Consider the following 17113-nt stretch of genomic DNA (forward strand, 5'->3'; position numbering starts at 1 on the left):
TCCGAATGTCATTCCTCTCCGTTCACTATAAGAGGAGAGAGAGTCTGTCAGATTTCTCCACTACCCTCTCTCTCTCTCCCCCTTTTTCTCTCTCTCGTTCTCACCACGCCTGCCTCTGGACAGACAATGTCTTTTTTGTGTGTGTGCATTCCTGTCCCCTATGCACTAGCACACAAAGGCCCCGCACCACATGTTTGTGCCTGTGTGTTAGGACGCTAAACATTTGCCCTGCTACTCTGCCCTTTTGATACCACTACCTCTTCCCTGGCCAGTCACACAGCATAGGGATTTAGCGTATATATCAACCAGCACACTTTGTGTGTGTGTGTGTGTGTGTGTGTGTGTGTGTGTGTGTGTGTGTGTGTGTGTGTGTGTGTGTGTGTGTGTGTGTGTGTGTGTGTGTGTAAAACTAGGTCCCAGGCTCATGCTTTATGCCTAGTCGAGAGTCGTGTGTAAATGGTTAGTTATTATATTGAACACGCATCAATGGATTTCAGCTTATACTTCATTACATATTGCTAGTATGTTAATTTAGTCAATAATGGAATTTATTTGCAAAGAATTTGCAAAACCCAATCAGATTTCGACAGAAATATGGCTGACACGCAAAGAAAATGAAAGGAGAGGGGTAAAAAATGGTCAGATGAATACCGCCATTTAGAAAATTCAAAACAAATCGAGACATGATCTCTTTCAGTGACGGTCTCGCAAAAAGAAGCATTCTTGCATTCTAACTACCCACTATTCAAAGTGCTCTGAACAAATGAAAGGAATCGATAAAAAATTCAAAGATCCGATGACAGTATCGGTATTCTCACCGACAACACCATTCTGTATACTTCTGGCCCTTCTTTGGACACTGTGTTAACTAACCTCCAGACGAGCTTCAATGCCATACAGTTCTCCTTCCGTGGCCTCCAACTGCTCTTAAATACAAGTAAAACTAAATGCATGCTCTTCAACCTATCGCTGCCTGCACATGCCCGCCCGTCCAGCATCACTACTCTGGACGGTTCTGACTTAGAATATGTGGACAACTACAAATACCTAGGTGTCTGGTTAGACTGTAAACTCTCCTTCCAGACTCATATCAAACATCTCCAATCCAAAGTTAAATCTATAATTGGCTTCCTATTTCGCAACAAAGCATCTTTCACTCATGCTGCCAAACATACTCTCGTAAAACTGACCATCCTACCGATCCTCGACTTCGGCGATGTCATTTACAAAATAGCCTCCAATACCCTAGTCAATAAATTGGATGCAGTCTATCACAGTGCCATTCGTCTTGTCACCAAAGCCCCATATACTACCCACCACTGCGACCTGTACGCTCTCGTTGGCTGGCCCTCGCTTCATACTCGTCGCCAAACCCACTGGCTCCAGGTCATCTACAAAACCCTGCTAGGTAAAGTTCCCCCTTATCTCAGCTCGCTGGTCACCATAGCAGCACCTACCTGTAGCACGTGCTCCAGCAGGTATATCTCTCTGGTCACCCCCAAAGCCAATTCCTCCTTCGGCCACCTCTCCTTCCAGTTCTCTGCTGCCAATGACTGGAACGAACTACAAAAATCTGTGAAACTGGAAACACTTATCTCCCTCACTAGCTTTAACCACCAACTGTCAGAGCAGCTCACAGATCACTGCACCTGTACATAGCCCATCTATAATTTAGCCCAAACAACTACCACTTCCCCTACTGTATTTATTTATTTATTTATTTATTTATTTTTGCTCCTTTTCACCCCATTATTTCTACTTTGCACTTTCTTCCACTGCAAATCTACCATTCCAGTGTTTTACTTGCTATATTGTATTTACTTCGCCACCATGGGCCTTTTTTGCCTTTACCTCCCTTATTTCACCTCATTTACTCACTTTGTATATAGACTTATTTTTCTACTATATTATTGACTGTATGTTTGTTTTACTCCATGTGTAACTCTGTGTTGTTGTGTGTGTCAAACTGTTTTGCTTTATCTTGGCCAGGTCGCAATTGTAAATGAGAACTTGTTCTCAACTTGCCTACCTGGTTAAATAAAGGTGAAATAAAAATAAATAAAATAAATTCTCACAGGGCTCAGAGATCAATTGGTACACTCTGATTTACCACCCCAAAATATCCCTGCACAGCGTCTACTTGCCCCTCGACCGGATGGAAACTACAAGTGTAATGGCTGTGCTCAATGCAATGGCACTTATAAATGTAGATCCTTCAAACACCCCCAAACAGGGAAATCGATCCCAATCAAAGGTGTTATCACATGCTCCACTAAGGCAGTTATTTATCTTAGAACTTGTCCTTGTGGTAAAAATGATGTGGGTAAAACAAAGCGCGAATAGGAAGTGAGAATCTTGGAGCATCGTAGCACCATTAGGTGCAGGAACTCGACTTACCCAGTTGCAGCCCACTTTTTGGAAGTGAACAACTCAATTTTGTCCCTACGTTATATTGGCATCGAACATGTCACCCTCCCTAGGAGAGGGGGTGACCTCGACAATTTATTGTTAAAACGAGAGGCTGCCTGGATCTTTCATTTAAAGACCCTTGCTCCTCTCGGTCTCAACGTAGACTTTGATCTGAAGCCATTGTGAGTATTAGGATTTTGCTATTGTTATTGTTTGTGTTTCCTATGTAGCCAAATTGTATCTATGATTGTATGCTATCCATTCATGTGTTTTGTATGTTATTTTTATATCTGAGAATGAACCAGTGATATCAGGCCACAACCGGCCATGATTACAGACACCTGTGTGTGTCCTTTGACACTATATAAACTAGTGACCTGCAGTGTTTGTCTTTATACCCTGATGAAGACAGCTTGTCTGTCAACATTGGTTATTAAATTATTGCATCTGAGCTCCTAGAACACTATTTCAAGTGTTCTACTCCCCTAGCCATCACCTCTCCTAATAAGGTGTGCGTTTCTTTCACCTCCAGATTACAGCCATCTGAAACCTAACAAGGTGGCAGGTAGCCTAGCAGTTAAGAGCGTTGGGCCAGTAACCGAAAGGTCGCTGGTTCAAATCACCGAGCCAACTAGATGAAAAATCTGTCTGTGCCCTTGAGCAAGGCACTTAACCCTAATTGCTCCTGTGCACACTTGGTTAAAGAATACGTAGCCAGCCTGTCTGTAGCAGTGTAACTGGAGGATGTCCCTCCCCCTCCTTCAGGACTCGTACAGGAAGCAGGTGGTGATTGATGGGGAGACATGTCTGCTGGACATCCTGGACACTGCAGGTCAGGAGGAGTACAGCGCTATGAGGGACCAGTACATGAGGACAGGGGAGGGCTTCCTCTGTGTCTTCGCCATCAACAACACCAAGTCCTTCGAGGACATCCACCAGTACAGGTAGGTAGGGGGGGGGGGTGTGTGTGTGTGGACAGAGGGCTGTACAAAGCTTTAAAAAAAAGCTTAGCCTGCAACTGAGGGGATTACAGCACGCTGTCAATTAAATCGATCCTGACTCAATTGGACCAGAGAGAGCAGTGTTAATTTCGTCAACAACCTTTTTCCTAACTAAAACTATGACGATAACGAGATGATATGCTCTTGAAAAACGCAAACTATTACAATTTTAATTGACAAATGTGACAACAATTCCACTTGAGACTAATGGACATTCAATTTCACATGAAGCTCCTTTACATCAGTTTTTTTCCAATCTTAAGTGTTGCAGCAAAAGCGAGTTGCGGTAGCTTTGTTCCAATGGGAAAAATGAATGCTATTTATTGAATATTAGGAGTACAGTAATACCAGGTCCTCTCCTAATACTATCGCTGCACCATTGAGAGCATCCTGACTGGTTGCATCATAGCCTGGTACGGGAATTGCGCCGTCCACGACCGTCCAGCAGGTGATAAAGACGGGTCAGTAAATCACTGGGACTGGACATCTACTCGAAACGGTGCCCGAGGAAGGCATGCAGCATCATCAAGACCCCACATACCCAAGCCACGAGCTGTTCTCTCCTTTACCGTGGGGCAGACGGTATCAGAGTATAAGGTCTGATACCAACAGGCTCAGAGACATTTTCTATCTACAAGCCACCAGACTGCTGAACACTTGAACTGAACTGACCACCTGCTCTGATTCTTTGCACCTTAGCACACATGTACACACCCACACAAATAGATGTGTGTGTATATCTATCCTATCTATCTATCCAGTTGAAGTCTGAAGTTTACATACACCTGAGCCAAATATATTTAAACTCAGTTTTTGACAATTCATGACATTTAATCCTAGTAATAATTCCCTGTCATAGGTCAGTTAGGATCACCACTTTATTTTAAGAATGTCAAAATAATAGTAGTGATTGATTTCAGCTTTTATTTCTTTCATCACATTCCCAGTGGGTCAGAAGTTTACATACACTCAATTAGTATTTGGTAACAATGCCTTTAAGTTGTTTAACTTGGGTCAAGTGTTTCGGGTAGCCTTCCACAAGCTTCCCACATTAAGTTGGGTGAATTTTTGCCCATTCCTCCTGAGAGAGCTGGTGTAACTGAGTCAGGTTTGTAGGCCTCCTTGCTCGCACACGCTTTTTCAGTTCTCCCCACATATCTTCTGTAGGATTGAGGTCAGGGCTTTGTGATGGCCACTCCAATACCTTGACTTTGTTGTCCTTAAGCCATTTTGCCACAACTTTGGAAGTATGCTTGGGGTCATTGTCCATTTGGAAGACCCATTTGCGACCAAGCTTTAACGTCCTGACTGATGTTTTGAGATGTTGCTTCAATATATCCACATAATTTTCCATCCTCATGATGCCATCTATTTTGTGAAGTGCACCAGTCCCTCCTGCAGCAAAGCACCCCCACAACATGATGCTGCCACCCCTGTACTTCATGGCTGGGATGGTGTTCTTCGGCTTGCAAGCGTCCCTCTTTTTCCTCCAAACATAACGATGGTCATTATGGCCAAAAAGTACAATCTTTGTCCCCATGTGCAGTTGCAAACCATAGTCTGTCTTTTTTATGGCGGTTTTGGAGCAGTGGCTTCTTCCTTGCTGAGCAGCCTTTCAGGTTATGTCAATATAGGACTCGTTTTACTGTGGCTATAGATACTTTTTGTACCTGTTTCCTCCAGCATCTTCACAGGGGCCTTTGCTGTTGTTCTGGGATTGATTTTCACTTTTCGCACTAAAGTACGTTCATCTCTAGGAGACAGAATGCGTCTCCTTCCTGAGCAGTATGACGGCTGCGTGGTCCCGTGGTGTTTATACTTGCGTACTATTGTTTGTACAGAAGAACGTGGTACCTTCAGGCATTTATAAATTGCTCCCAAGGATGAACCAGACCTGTGGAGGTCTACAATTTTTTTCTGAGGTCTTGGCTGATTTCTTTAGATGTTCCCATGATGTCAAGCAAAGAGGCACTGAGTTTGAAGGTAGGCCTTGAAATACATCCACAGGTACACCTCCAATTGACTCAAATTATGTCAATTAGCCTATCAGAAACATCTAAAGCCATCATTTTCTGGAATTTCCCAAGCTGTTTAAATGCACAGTCAACTTAGTGTATTTAAACTTCTGACCCACTGGAATTGTGATACAGGGAATTATAAGTGAAATAATCTGTCTGTAAACAATTGTTGGAAAAATGTCCTAACCGACTTGCCAAAACAATAGTTTAACAAGATTTGTGGAGTGGTGGAAAAAATAGTTTTAATGACTCCAACCTAAGTGTATGTAAACTTCCAACTTCAACTGTATATACATATGTGTACACACACACATACACACATTCATGCTGCATGCACATCACAACTGCTGCTACCAGACTCTTATTATCCTGCTTAGTTTATACACTTCCCCACCCCCCCTTCCCTTCCCCAATACGCAAGTGAATATTGGACTGTAAATGGTGCCTTCCTGTATTATACTTATGCTAAAATGTTTATTCTATTCTACTGAGCCATTTACTTTATGTTCGTATACTTATCTTTTATTTCTTATTTTTGCATTGTCGAAGGAGCCTGCCAGTAGGCATTTAGTTGAATGATGTATACAATGTGTATCCCACACATAAGACTACTAAAACTTGAAACTTCTGGCATTTTTGTAAAGCTGAAATTCTCCCCTTTTCAAGGAAACAACTGTTATTTACCCCTCTTGACGGTTATTGTTTAACCTGTAGGCAAGACTTTTATTGCCTATATAGTTAATTATGGCTGACATTGGTTACAATCTGCCACTATCAATGTTGCCTGCTAAGGTATACTACTGGATAGTAGGCCTAGTTGGACAAGCTTATCTGGATGTGCACATAATGGAAATGAGAGGTGGCCTAATTATTCATTATTTAATATCTAAAAAAGCAGACTTATGTGATTAAAATGTGTGTGACTAAAACTAAATAAAAATGGTCCCGCATTTTAGTCTACTGATAACTAAAACTAACAAAGGGTGAAATTACTCAAATGTGACTAAGACTAAAGGGTATTTTAAGACTAAAACTAAGACTGTAACTAAATCTAAAATAGCTGCCAAATTATCACTGGACCAGAGAAGAGCAGCAGGAGAGGAGAGGGGGAGCACCCCCAAGAATGAGGGAGAGATGGAGGGAAGAATTCCAGATGACGATGAATCTATTCTGCTTCTTCCCTCTCCCCACCCCTGTCTCTCTTTCTCTCCACCTTTCTCTCTCCCTCTTGTTTGTTTTATTGGTAATGAGAAAGATTGTTATATTTGGGGATCATGATTAGAACAGAACCACACACTCTAACAGCCAGTGGCTATTTTAGCATATACATTTTTTTTGGGGGGGGGGTGCATGCCAGCAAAGCCACTACACAAAACAACATTAAACAATACATGAATTGCACTATAAGGTGACATACTGTGCCCACAAACTGTTAGGGCCAACACCTTACCACTGCTACACCTGGCTATCAGCGGAGCCTTGTCTGGCAGGGAAACAGTTCATTCAGCCTAATTTACTGCCTTTTAAAAAAACAAATCTGATATGGCTGACTTGCTTAAACAAATGTTGTTTCTACTGATAATTGAGATGTGCAAACTATGGCATAAGGGGACAATAAGAGGCAATCCGAAATATCGAATAAGACATTAATGAGCGAGCTAGGACGGACGTAGTCAATAACTATTTGTTCAGCACTTTTGAAATGTACAGGACAGAATTCACAACATGGGCCGTTGTAAGTGTTCACCCTGTACACCAAGTCAGAACCGTAGGATAAATAAACTGGGCATATAAGCAGACAATGAAAGCTCTTACAATATTCAATGATGACATTTCTCTAAAACAGGTTATAGGCTACATGTGCACCACCAAGTCAGAACAGTAGGCAAAATTTAGAGTGGAAAATAGACCAAATGATTAGGGTGAGGCACATGGGCTACTAACAGCTTACTACACAACATACTTAGTATTACTTTCTTAGCTACAGTATACATATGTCATTGGCATATTACATCATTTATGCAGCAGCGTACAATACATTTTTGGACTCACCTTGTTGTGCTGTGCTCACTTGAACATAGTGGTGCGGTTCTCCTTCGTGGGCAAATTTTTTTTGGGGGGGGGGGGGGAACAAGGTTGAATAATGTTGAAGTCGGTGATCTAGAAAGAGGCCCAGGTTCCCAACTTACAATTTAGTGTTGGATGACCATTCAAACTTATTTTCCCAGTTGGAGCTCGTTTTTTCCCCAAGTTCCCAGTTGTCTTGAACTCATTGAAGTCAGATTTCTCAGTTCCGAATTTTCCGGTTGTTTTGAGCGCGGCAGAAATCTTGCTGGATTGACAGCATGGCCAATGTTGAATGTTTTTATAATTTTAAGATTGGAATAGAGTTGGGACCACACACCCACTCCACTGAATAGTAGGCTAGTGATTGCTTTGCGATGCTTGCAGTTAGCTACTGATGACTTCCAAACCACTCATTGTCAAATTTGCGATTTCCAAATTGTTGTGTAATGTTTATTGCCTATGAGCACCGGTACGTTTTATCTAGAATTTATTTTTGTTATTTCACTTCATATGACAAGGATTAAAAAGGATTTGTCACTAGATTGTCGACTTGATTCATGATGTTGACATAAGTCCAATCAAAGCTACTGTTCAAATAAAGTGATTTGATGTCATTTTATCTTCGGCCAGTGACCTCGAGCCTTCTTGGATGGGAACTTCTAATGTAACTCTATGGCAGCACTCATGGGGCTTGAATTTTTGAGCTTAACCCTTAGATTTGGCAGTGACGTAGTGTCCCCTGAGTGACAGAACACTGAGCCAATCACGGCACAACTAGAGAACATTACCAACCCCCTACGCTCCGTATTTTCTGTTGGCTGCCCCACCACCGCAGAAAGCACTGAGATAGGCTGAAACACCTGCATTTTGGAGCTGCCTTACAGAAGAAACCAAAAAATAGACCATGTTTGTATGCGGCTTTATTCACTTTTTTTTTTACACATTATTTGTAAACTGATATGTGACATGTATTAATGCCAAAATAACATGCAAAGCAGGCAACCCAAAACCCCACCTGCCCTGAATGACGGGTCGCCGCTGCTAACAGCACATTTGTCTCCCCCCTGTTTTACTCCTGACAACCTGGTGTGCCAGGCTCCAATGCTGTCAGTTAACACCACATCACTGTCTAAAGATGGACAGACACTCGGTGCTGTAATAATACTCCCCAACCTAGAACCCGGGCCAGAATGGAGGATGACTACTGAGTTACACTAGTCAAGTTATTTAAAGATGTATTGTTCATGTGATAGACAGAGGGAGGGTGCAGTTCCTTCAGTGTCTCTGTGTTAACTCCAGCTCTAATGCCAGGCTGCCAGCTGTGGAATTGGTAAAGCGTGCCTGTTGCCAACCATTTGGCCTGCACTATACAGGGAATCGACAAGGCCATAGCGCTATGCAGAGTCACTGATCCACAAATCACTCCAGACGGACCATAGATCAGTGTTGGTGGGTTTGCATTGGCTATTGTGTGTACTGCTAGGTGATGAAGGTAAATTGAGGGGTTGATTATATAGATCTGACCCATTACCCTCGGTCTCCTCACACGGTCATACAATCATCTGACTGGCTGTTTTTGTGGTGAGCTCATGTTCCCTGCCTTTCCCATCCATCTCCATAGACATTGAGCATGCGCGTCCCAGGTTGTCTTTATTTTCACAGCGTGGATAAAGACAGCCTGGAATGCCACCACTACAACTCCTCCTCCTGGTGTTAGCTGTCCTGCCGGTGACTGTGCTGAGTTACGGACACAGAGGTGGCACGAGCTGAGTTGATGGATAGATCTGACCCACTCCCCTCACACGCTCACACTCCCCTGGCCTTCTAGCTAGATGGCTGCTGGAGAGATGAGGTCATACTGTTTGCTGCCCACCTGCCTGCTGTCCACCTCCCTCCCTCCAGCAGTGCTGCACAGCAAGGCCTGCTCCTCTGGGTCATAGAGCCCCTTGTTTGTCTGACTGGTGGTGTTTATGGAGGGAAGGAGAGGGAGGTAGGATCCAATACAGAAGGGTGAAATGACCCACGAACACTGAGCTCCTTCATTGGGAATTGATTATGGCAACTTTACATAATGCTTTAGTTGTGGAATGACTTTGTAACAGGTGGGTATGTGTACAGCCAGTCACATAGTGTTTGCCTAGAGGGCGGCAGGTAGCCTAGCGATTGAGCGTTAAGCCAGTAACCGAATGGTCGCTCGTTTGAATCATCGAATCCTAGGTGAAAAATCTATCAACGTGCCCTTGAGAAAGGCACTTAACCCTAATTCCTCCTGTAAGTCGCTCTGTATAAGAGCGTCTGCTAAATGACAAAAAAAATGTACTTAAAATGTTTACAGTCACCATGACGGGGTTCTCCATAGCTGCAAGTGCGTACCACTCTACTACAAGGTATTGACATTACACCAGTAATTGTCCTGGTAGTTCCTCTGGTATACGGTTGATGTAATGTGGAGTACGGTCCTAATTCTGTACACAAAGGTTAAAAGAGAAACCGGTTAGACCAAGTAAGGAACTGACCAGTGTCTTCTGTCCTCCTGTAGGGAACAGATCAAGCGTGTGAAGGACTCTGACGATGTACCGATGGTGCTGGTGGGTAATAAATGTGACCTCCCGGCGTGTACCGTGGACACGCGGCAAGCACAGGAACTGGCCCGCAGCTATGGAATTCCCTACATTGAGACCTCAGCCAAGACACGACAGGTACGCTTCCACACACATTTTCTCGTTTCTACCATTGCAAATGTTCTATTGGTTGCATCCGACGTGATTGCCATCTCCATGGTGATACCGATCCGACTTTGAAAAGCTCACAAGTTTTTGAGATTTCATTTGTTTTAATTCATTTGTTTTCAGTGTTAAAGAACTGCTCAAACAAATACAGAGAAAAGTCATGTTGTTGATGGCCATGTTTACGAGCTTGGTAATATGTAATGCCCACTTTGCAGATTGATGTAGTTCTGAAGGTGTGTGTGTTTGCAGGGGGTAGAGGATGCCTTCTACACACTAGTGAGAGAGATCAGACAACACAAGCTGAGGAAGCTCAACCCTCCTGACGAGAGCGGGCAGGACTGCATGAGCTGCCGCTGTGTGGTGTCTTGATGGAGGTCAGTCATAGACTCAACTTTATCGCAAGCAGGGATGGGCAAAAATGACAAAATACAGTTACAAAATACCATAAAGATCAATATATCATAATAAAATACAAAATACAAGTATTTTGTAATGTATCTAATTTAAAATGCATGCATTTTAAAATACATCAACATCATTCTCAGTAACGGTTACAGAAACATTTTACTTCCTATGACTGATATTGTTTTATTTCACCTTTATTTAACCAGGTAGGCCAGTTGAGAACAAGTTCTCATTTACAACTGCGACCTGGCCAAAATAAAGCAAAGCAGTGCGACAAAAACAACAGAGTTACACATAAACAGACGTACAGTCAATAACAGAGAAGATCTATGTACAGTGTGTGCAAATGTAGAAGAGTAGGGAGGTAGACAATAAATAGGCCCTTGAGGCAAAAATAATTACAATTTAGCATTAATACTGGAGTGATAGATGTGCAGACGATGATGTGCAAGTAGAGATACTGGGGTGAAAAGGAGCAAGAGAGTACCGTAATTTCCGGACTATTGAGCGCACCTGAATATAAGCCGCACCCACTGAATTAAAAAAATGTATATTATATTGAACATAAATAAGCCGCACATGTCTATAAGCCGCAGGTGCCTACCGGTACATTGAAACAAATGAACTTTACACAGGCTTTAACGAAACACGGCTTGTAGCAAAAATAAATAGGCTTTAACGAAACACGGCTTGTAACAAAAAAATAATAATTAGCAGTAAGCTTTAGTTGTCTTTTTGCACTGAGTCAATTCCTCACGCTGCTGTTTCCAACGTCTTATCATCGACTCATTAAGACCAAGCTCCCGTGCAGCAGCTCTATTTCCTTTTCCAACAGCCAGATCAATCGCCTTCAACTTGAAAGCTGCGTCATATGCATTTCTCCGTGTCTTTGCCATGATGAGGGTGACAAAATGACAATCAGAATGATGGGAAGTTTGAGAGCGCTCGATTTAATCTAAACAGTAAACAAAAAAGTTTTGACCTTAAATCGTTCGGCAATTTCATTGGTCTAATGAAAGCTTCATGCCGCCAAAAAACTGAGCACGTCACAGAATGTTTTTTTGTAGAAAAAAAAATTGAAAGCGGGAAAAATCCATATATTAGCCAAGTCATTGTTTAAGCCGCGAGGTTCAAAGCGTGGGAAAAAAGTTGCGGCTTATAGTCCGGAACTTACGGTAAGTAATAATATGGGGATGAGGTAGTTGGGTGTGCTATTTACAGATTGGCTGTGTACAGGGACAGTGATCTGTAAGCTGCTCTGACAGCTGATGCTTAAAGTTAGTGAGGGAGATATAAGACTCCAGCTTTAGAGATTTTTGTAATTCGTTCCAGTCATTAGCATTAGAGAACTGGAAGGAAAGGCGGCCAAAGGAAGTGTTGGCTTTGGGGATGACCAGTGCAATGTACCTGCTGGAGCGTGTGCTACGGATGGATGTTGCTATGGTGACCAGTGAGCTGAGATAAGGGAGGGCTTTACCTAGCAAAGATTTATAGATTAGCTGGAGCCAGTGGGTTTGGCAATGAATATGTAGCGAGGGCCAGCCAACGAGAGCATACAGGTCGCAGTGGTGGGTAGTATATGGGGCTTTGGTGATAAAACGGATGGCATTGTGATAGACTGCATCCAATTTGCTGAGTAGAGTGTTGGGGAATATTTTGTAAATAACATCGCCAAAGTCAAGAATCGGTAGGATGGTCAGTTTTACGAAGGTATGTTTGGCGGCATGAGTGAAGGAGGCTTAGTTGCGAAATAGGAAGACAATTCTAAATTTCATTTTGGATTGGAGATGCTTAAGTCTGGAAGGAGAGTTTACAGTCTAACCAGACACCTAGGTATTTATAGTTGTCCACATATTCTAGGTCAGTTGTTGTTGTTTATCTACTGTAAGTCACTGTGGTTAAGAATTTTTGTAAAATAATCTAAATGTGTATGTGAAAATGAACATACCAAAATGAACTGCGAAGCACACTATTATTATTTGGCCTTCTTTCGGGGCGGAGCTCATTAGAATAATACTCAGCATGCTTTGCAGTTGTTTGTTTTTACATATACATTTATATTTAATTAATTTAGCAGACACTTTGATCACACCATAGTGCAATCAGACTTATTATACGAATGGAGGGTGAAAGGGAGCACACAAAATTGTGAACCGCTGTAATAAAAAATAAAAAAATTATATATATATTATATTATATATATTATAGCTCTCGATAGCATCTGGTTACAAAATCATTGGAGTGTAGTTCAGCCCAGTGTAATACAAATGACTAAATACTCAAAAGTAATTTAAATACTGCCCATATCTGATCTCAAGAATAATCAACAACATAGTTCATCCAGCACAGCCAGAAGAGGACTGGCCCCCCTTAGAGCCTGGTTCCTCTCTAGGTTTCTTTCTAGGTTCCTGCCTTTCTAGGTTTTTCTTAACCACTATGCTTCTGCATTGCTTGCTCATTGGGGTTTTAGGCTGGGTATCTGTATAGCACTTTGTGACAACTGCCAATTTCTTAAAATTACTTCAATAAAATACATTTGATTCATTTATTCACAGCAGAGACGCTGAGTCCTTACACAATGTCTTAATAATGTATCCTTCTCTCCCACAGCTCACCAATTCGCGGTGAGGAGTGGACCTATGGCGCGTAGTGGCAGCATGGACTTGAAGACTGACGGTGGAAGCTGAAACAACAACAACAAACTTTGAAACTAGAGGACGGTCAAAGAAAGGCAGAGCAAGCAGATGCATCAACAAGCTATCTGTGTACCGTAGACGTTTGGGAGAGGAGTACCTTGCCCCTGCCAGGCCAGGCTGTGCCATGCTAGTCTTGTCTAGACTAGGCTGTCTGTCCCCTCTTTTTGAGTCCATGTCTGCCAGAGCAACACCACTAATGACTGTTTTTCTCCAGTGTGATCATGCCAAGCATCTCCAATGAGTTCCTGTGAAGTTATTGTTTAACAGTCTCAACACTGGTCTTAAAGAGGGGTGTCACCAACCCCTGGTGAGTCCCCCCACCACCTCCTCACACCTCAAAACCCAGATTTTACATTTGACCCCCTGAAAAGAGTGGGCAGTAGTTGCCTATATCCCCATGCCTAATTAACCTCCCCCCAGCCTCCCTGTTCCACTCTAGAGGGGCTCTGCAGAAACCTCATTATTATGGATACAAGTAGGGGACAGAGCATGATACAAGACACACCACATAGGAATGGTGCCTTTTTTTACGGTTAGTCCAGCCGTCAAACCTAACTTTATTTTCTTCTTAAACACATTGTTTTTGCTATGTGATTTTTGTTGTGATTGAAGGTGGTCATGCTCAGCGCTGTAAAGTAAGTCAGGATGTTTATTTTGTGTGATGGGAGGTTGCCATTTTAAGACCTGTCTTGGGTGGAGAAGTGAGTGGTACATGAGTGATGTTTTACTTTCTGTTGCCTTCAAGGTTGGGCTGAATTGTGGTTGGAGGCTGGGAGACTAAAGTCATTGCTTGGTCCATGCAGTGCCATTTATTTATCATGGAATGGTTACGCAGCGAAAGATTCGCGCACAGCTTTTCAAGGAAGTGGAACAAAATATGCTTTGAGCTTGATTACCGGTGGCATTAATTTCTTTCAAGTTCCTTTGCTTAAATAACTTCCTGGTGTTTAGTATAGTTTTCCAGTTGTAGATAGCAGGTATCAGTCTTCCCTGTGTTTTTATTAAGGCTCAGGAAATAGGAATGTCCAGAAATGCCTCGCCTTTTGATCCTGGAACATAAGATAGAATGACAGAATTTCAACTTCACAGATTGTAATGCACAAGACCTGCCTTAAATTACTGCTAATATGCGGGATAAAACTGGTTGTTTGGCCACAGTAACCGTCTCGCTCATTCTACTCACTACTGCTGCCTCAAAGATATTTGGTTCCCTGAGAAGATGATTTTATTTAAGATAGTCATGTCTGAGCCAACTTCTATTGGAAGAAAAGTCAGCGGAAAACATTCTTCATTTCAGGGGTTCTCGGGATATTTCTCAATATTGAATGGTGTAGGTAGGACTACTAGCCTTTGTGCTCTCTACAGCACTAACATCAGCATAGGGCTGACAGTACAAATGAACACTGCTTGGTCCTGTTTAACTTGCCTTATTTGTTAGCTAGTACTTCATGCCCTGTACATGTTAGAGCAGTAAGTTTGTCGGAAGCAAGTGTTTCTGTGGTGGTCTGTGTTTGCTTTCCTCTGTGGATAACTGTTGTTGTGAATGACTTATGGCGATTGGAGATTGTTTTCCTCATGTCTGGAGGGAAAGAAGGAGCACAAACAAACTCTGAAACACTCCAACCAGATGTGATTTTGTACTGCATGCCCTGTCTGAGTAGTTAGATTGTTTATGTTTTAGTCCAAACTAAATATGTTTAATGACTCCAATCTTAATTCATTAAGTGTTCTGGGTTTTTTTTTACTGTAAAGGGCCACTTTATTTCGATTTCCTCCTCTTGTTTTTGAAGGTACTTATCCCCACAGTTCAGCCACAGTGACCCAGTAGAACATTGTGATGCCTCATTAGACTTCTGTCAAAGCCAAGTCAACACCCCTTGACCTCTTGTGTAGAAGATAGACCTAAATGTTGGAAAATAATCATTTTATTTTGTTTCTAGAAATGCTTAATTTCACTCTGACTTTTTGCTGCTATCATACATGTGAGTGGTGTTCCTTAGTATACGTACAGTAGGTGCTCTTGTATGTGGTTTTCCAGGAGCTCCCCCTCCAACAAACACTCTGCTGAGTTGCCCCCTATCTTGCCTGAACACAATAACACCTGTTGGCATATAAGGGCTTTTTGACCTGCACCCTCTACCATGAGAGGGCCCTGCAGTCAGACAAGACTCCCCCAGATCCTGTCACCTTTCCTGGTTTGCTACCCTTCATATGACCCCTTGGATCCAGGGAATGGACAAACTGTCATGGAGGTGGGCTGTGGTCTAAGGATGAAGACACCAGGCTTGGTGCCGTAACCTCAGACGACAGCCACTACACTTATTCTGGCTCTGTCTGGATATAACTTCTCCACTGCATTGTGTGGACCACAGATTATATTCTGGAGCTCAGAGGGATTCCGAGACTGGGACGATGTTGACCTTGTATAGGTTGATTCTCAATCATTTTTTTGTGGGGGGGGGTCAAACTGATCAAACTGTGAAAAAAGGTGCATTTTAACAGAAAATATTGTTTGTTCTATTAATATATGGCACTCCATAACCGTATAAAGTAAATCTATTCTGTACCTTGAAAAATAAATAACCGATCTTAAATCTTTGTCCACATAGTGATCTACTGGGTAACGTTAAACAAATCAGACATGCTATGTAACTTGTGTATCAGGTGGACCTCTGGTGATTGAAGACATGTACTGTACAGTTGTCTGAACTATAGTTGCCAGTTAATTATTTTCTGCCATTTCCCTTCCCTTGTCTGTCTGTACTATATTGTACACTGACTGACAGGCAGTGATGGACACACATCTAAAGGTAAATTCTTACAAACTGGACACCAGTTGTCGTCAAGAGAAATACAAGACCAGCAGGCCACTGGTAATCATGTCTGAATGGAGGGGAGATTGGGGGGGTTTGCCCAAGTACTGAAATCACATAAAGGGCTTGCTTCTCCCTGTAAAACTAGTTTGAACAAGCGAGAGAGGACGTGGGTTTGGAAGTTTGATTGTGAAAATATCAACTGTTTGAACTATTTAAGATGTATTTACTCTAACAAAATAGCAAATGTACAGCAGGGCAGGAATAAAGATGTCAAGATAAACTCATTCACCTGACTGGCTGTAGTTCTTTTAGCTACCATCTCTCCTCTCTCCCCCCTCAGTCCTTCCCTCTCTCCAGGCTAAAATATGAATGTAAATACTATGAACACCACATTTGTTTTTAGTGCAAAAACAAGGAATTTGTTTGTGGGGAATTTTACAAGATTCATTGGAGCAGTTAAATATAACTATTTATCCACATGATTTAAGATGTCTAGTGATCAGAGCAGAAGTGTGCAAATCACAGTAACAAACTGAATTGATAGCACAGGTTACAGAGTTAAGAATATGTAAAATGCACAAAAATGCAATACTACACTGTCACAAAATATCTCTTAATCTGGATAAAGGTGATGTAATTTATCCCCTGTGACCTAAATTCTAGTCTAGCCTACACCCTTTCCAGTGCGTGAAATTGTGTTTTTTATTTCTCCACAAGAGGGCACAAAAGCTCTTTCAGAAGGAATGTGATGATCATAATTGTGTTTTTCAGTTAAAATAATAACAAAGGCTGTGTTTACACTGCTACCCTAAGAACCCAAATCAGATTTTTTTCCCCCTGGTTGTCCACTCAAAATTTTACATGTGAGCCATATTTAAATGTATATTTTAGTCAGTCACAGGGCATATTCCTCTGCCCAGGCGTTGCTGACTCCTGACAGATCTTACAACGCCTGGATAGGTATTTTACGTA

At 42.2% G+C, this 17113-nt stretch overlaps 1 protein-coding gene across 1 annotated transcript in view; it reads left to right on the forward strand.

Annotated features, from left to right (window-relative positions):
- The window catches only part of LOC106573361 (GTPase HRas), a 39455-nt gene extending 23030 nt beyond the window's left edge, over window positions 1–16425 (forward strand). Inside the window, exons 3-6 of the mRNA XM_014148345.2 lie at window positions 3175–3353; window positions 10035–10194; window positions 10474–10598; window positions 13240–16425. Of these exons, the coding sequence (XP_014003820.1) occupies window positions 3175–3353; window positions 10035–10194; window positions 10474–10593 (459 nt within the window). The 3' untranslated portion in view covers window positions 10594–10598; window positions 13240–16425. The remainder of the gene's footprint in view (window positions 1–3174; window positions 3354–10034; window positions 10195–10473; window positions 10599–13239) is intronic.
- Window positions 16426–17113: the final 688 nt, after the last annotated feature.

The sequence above is a fragment of the Salmo salar genome, chromosome ssa16 (genome assembly GCF_905237065.1).
Source record: "Salmo salar chromosome ssa16, Ssal_v3.1, whole genome shotgun sequence".
Lineage (NCBI taxonomy): Eukaryota > Metazoa > Chordata > Actinopteri > Salmoniformes > Salmonidae > Salmo > Salmo salar.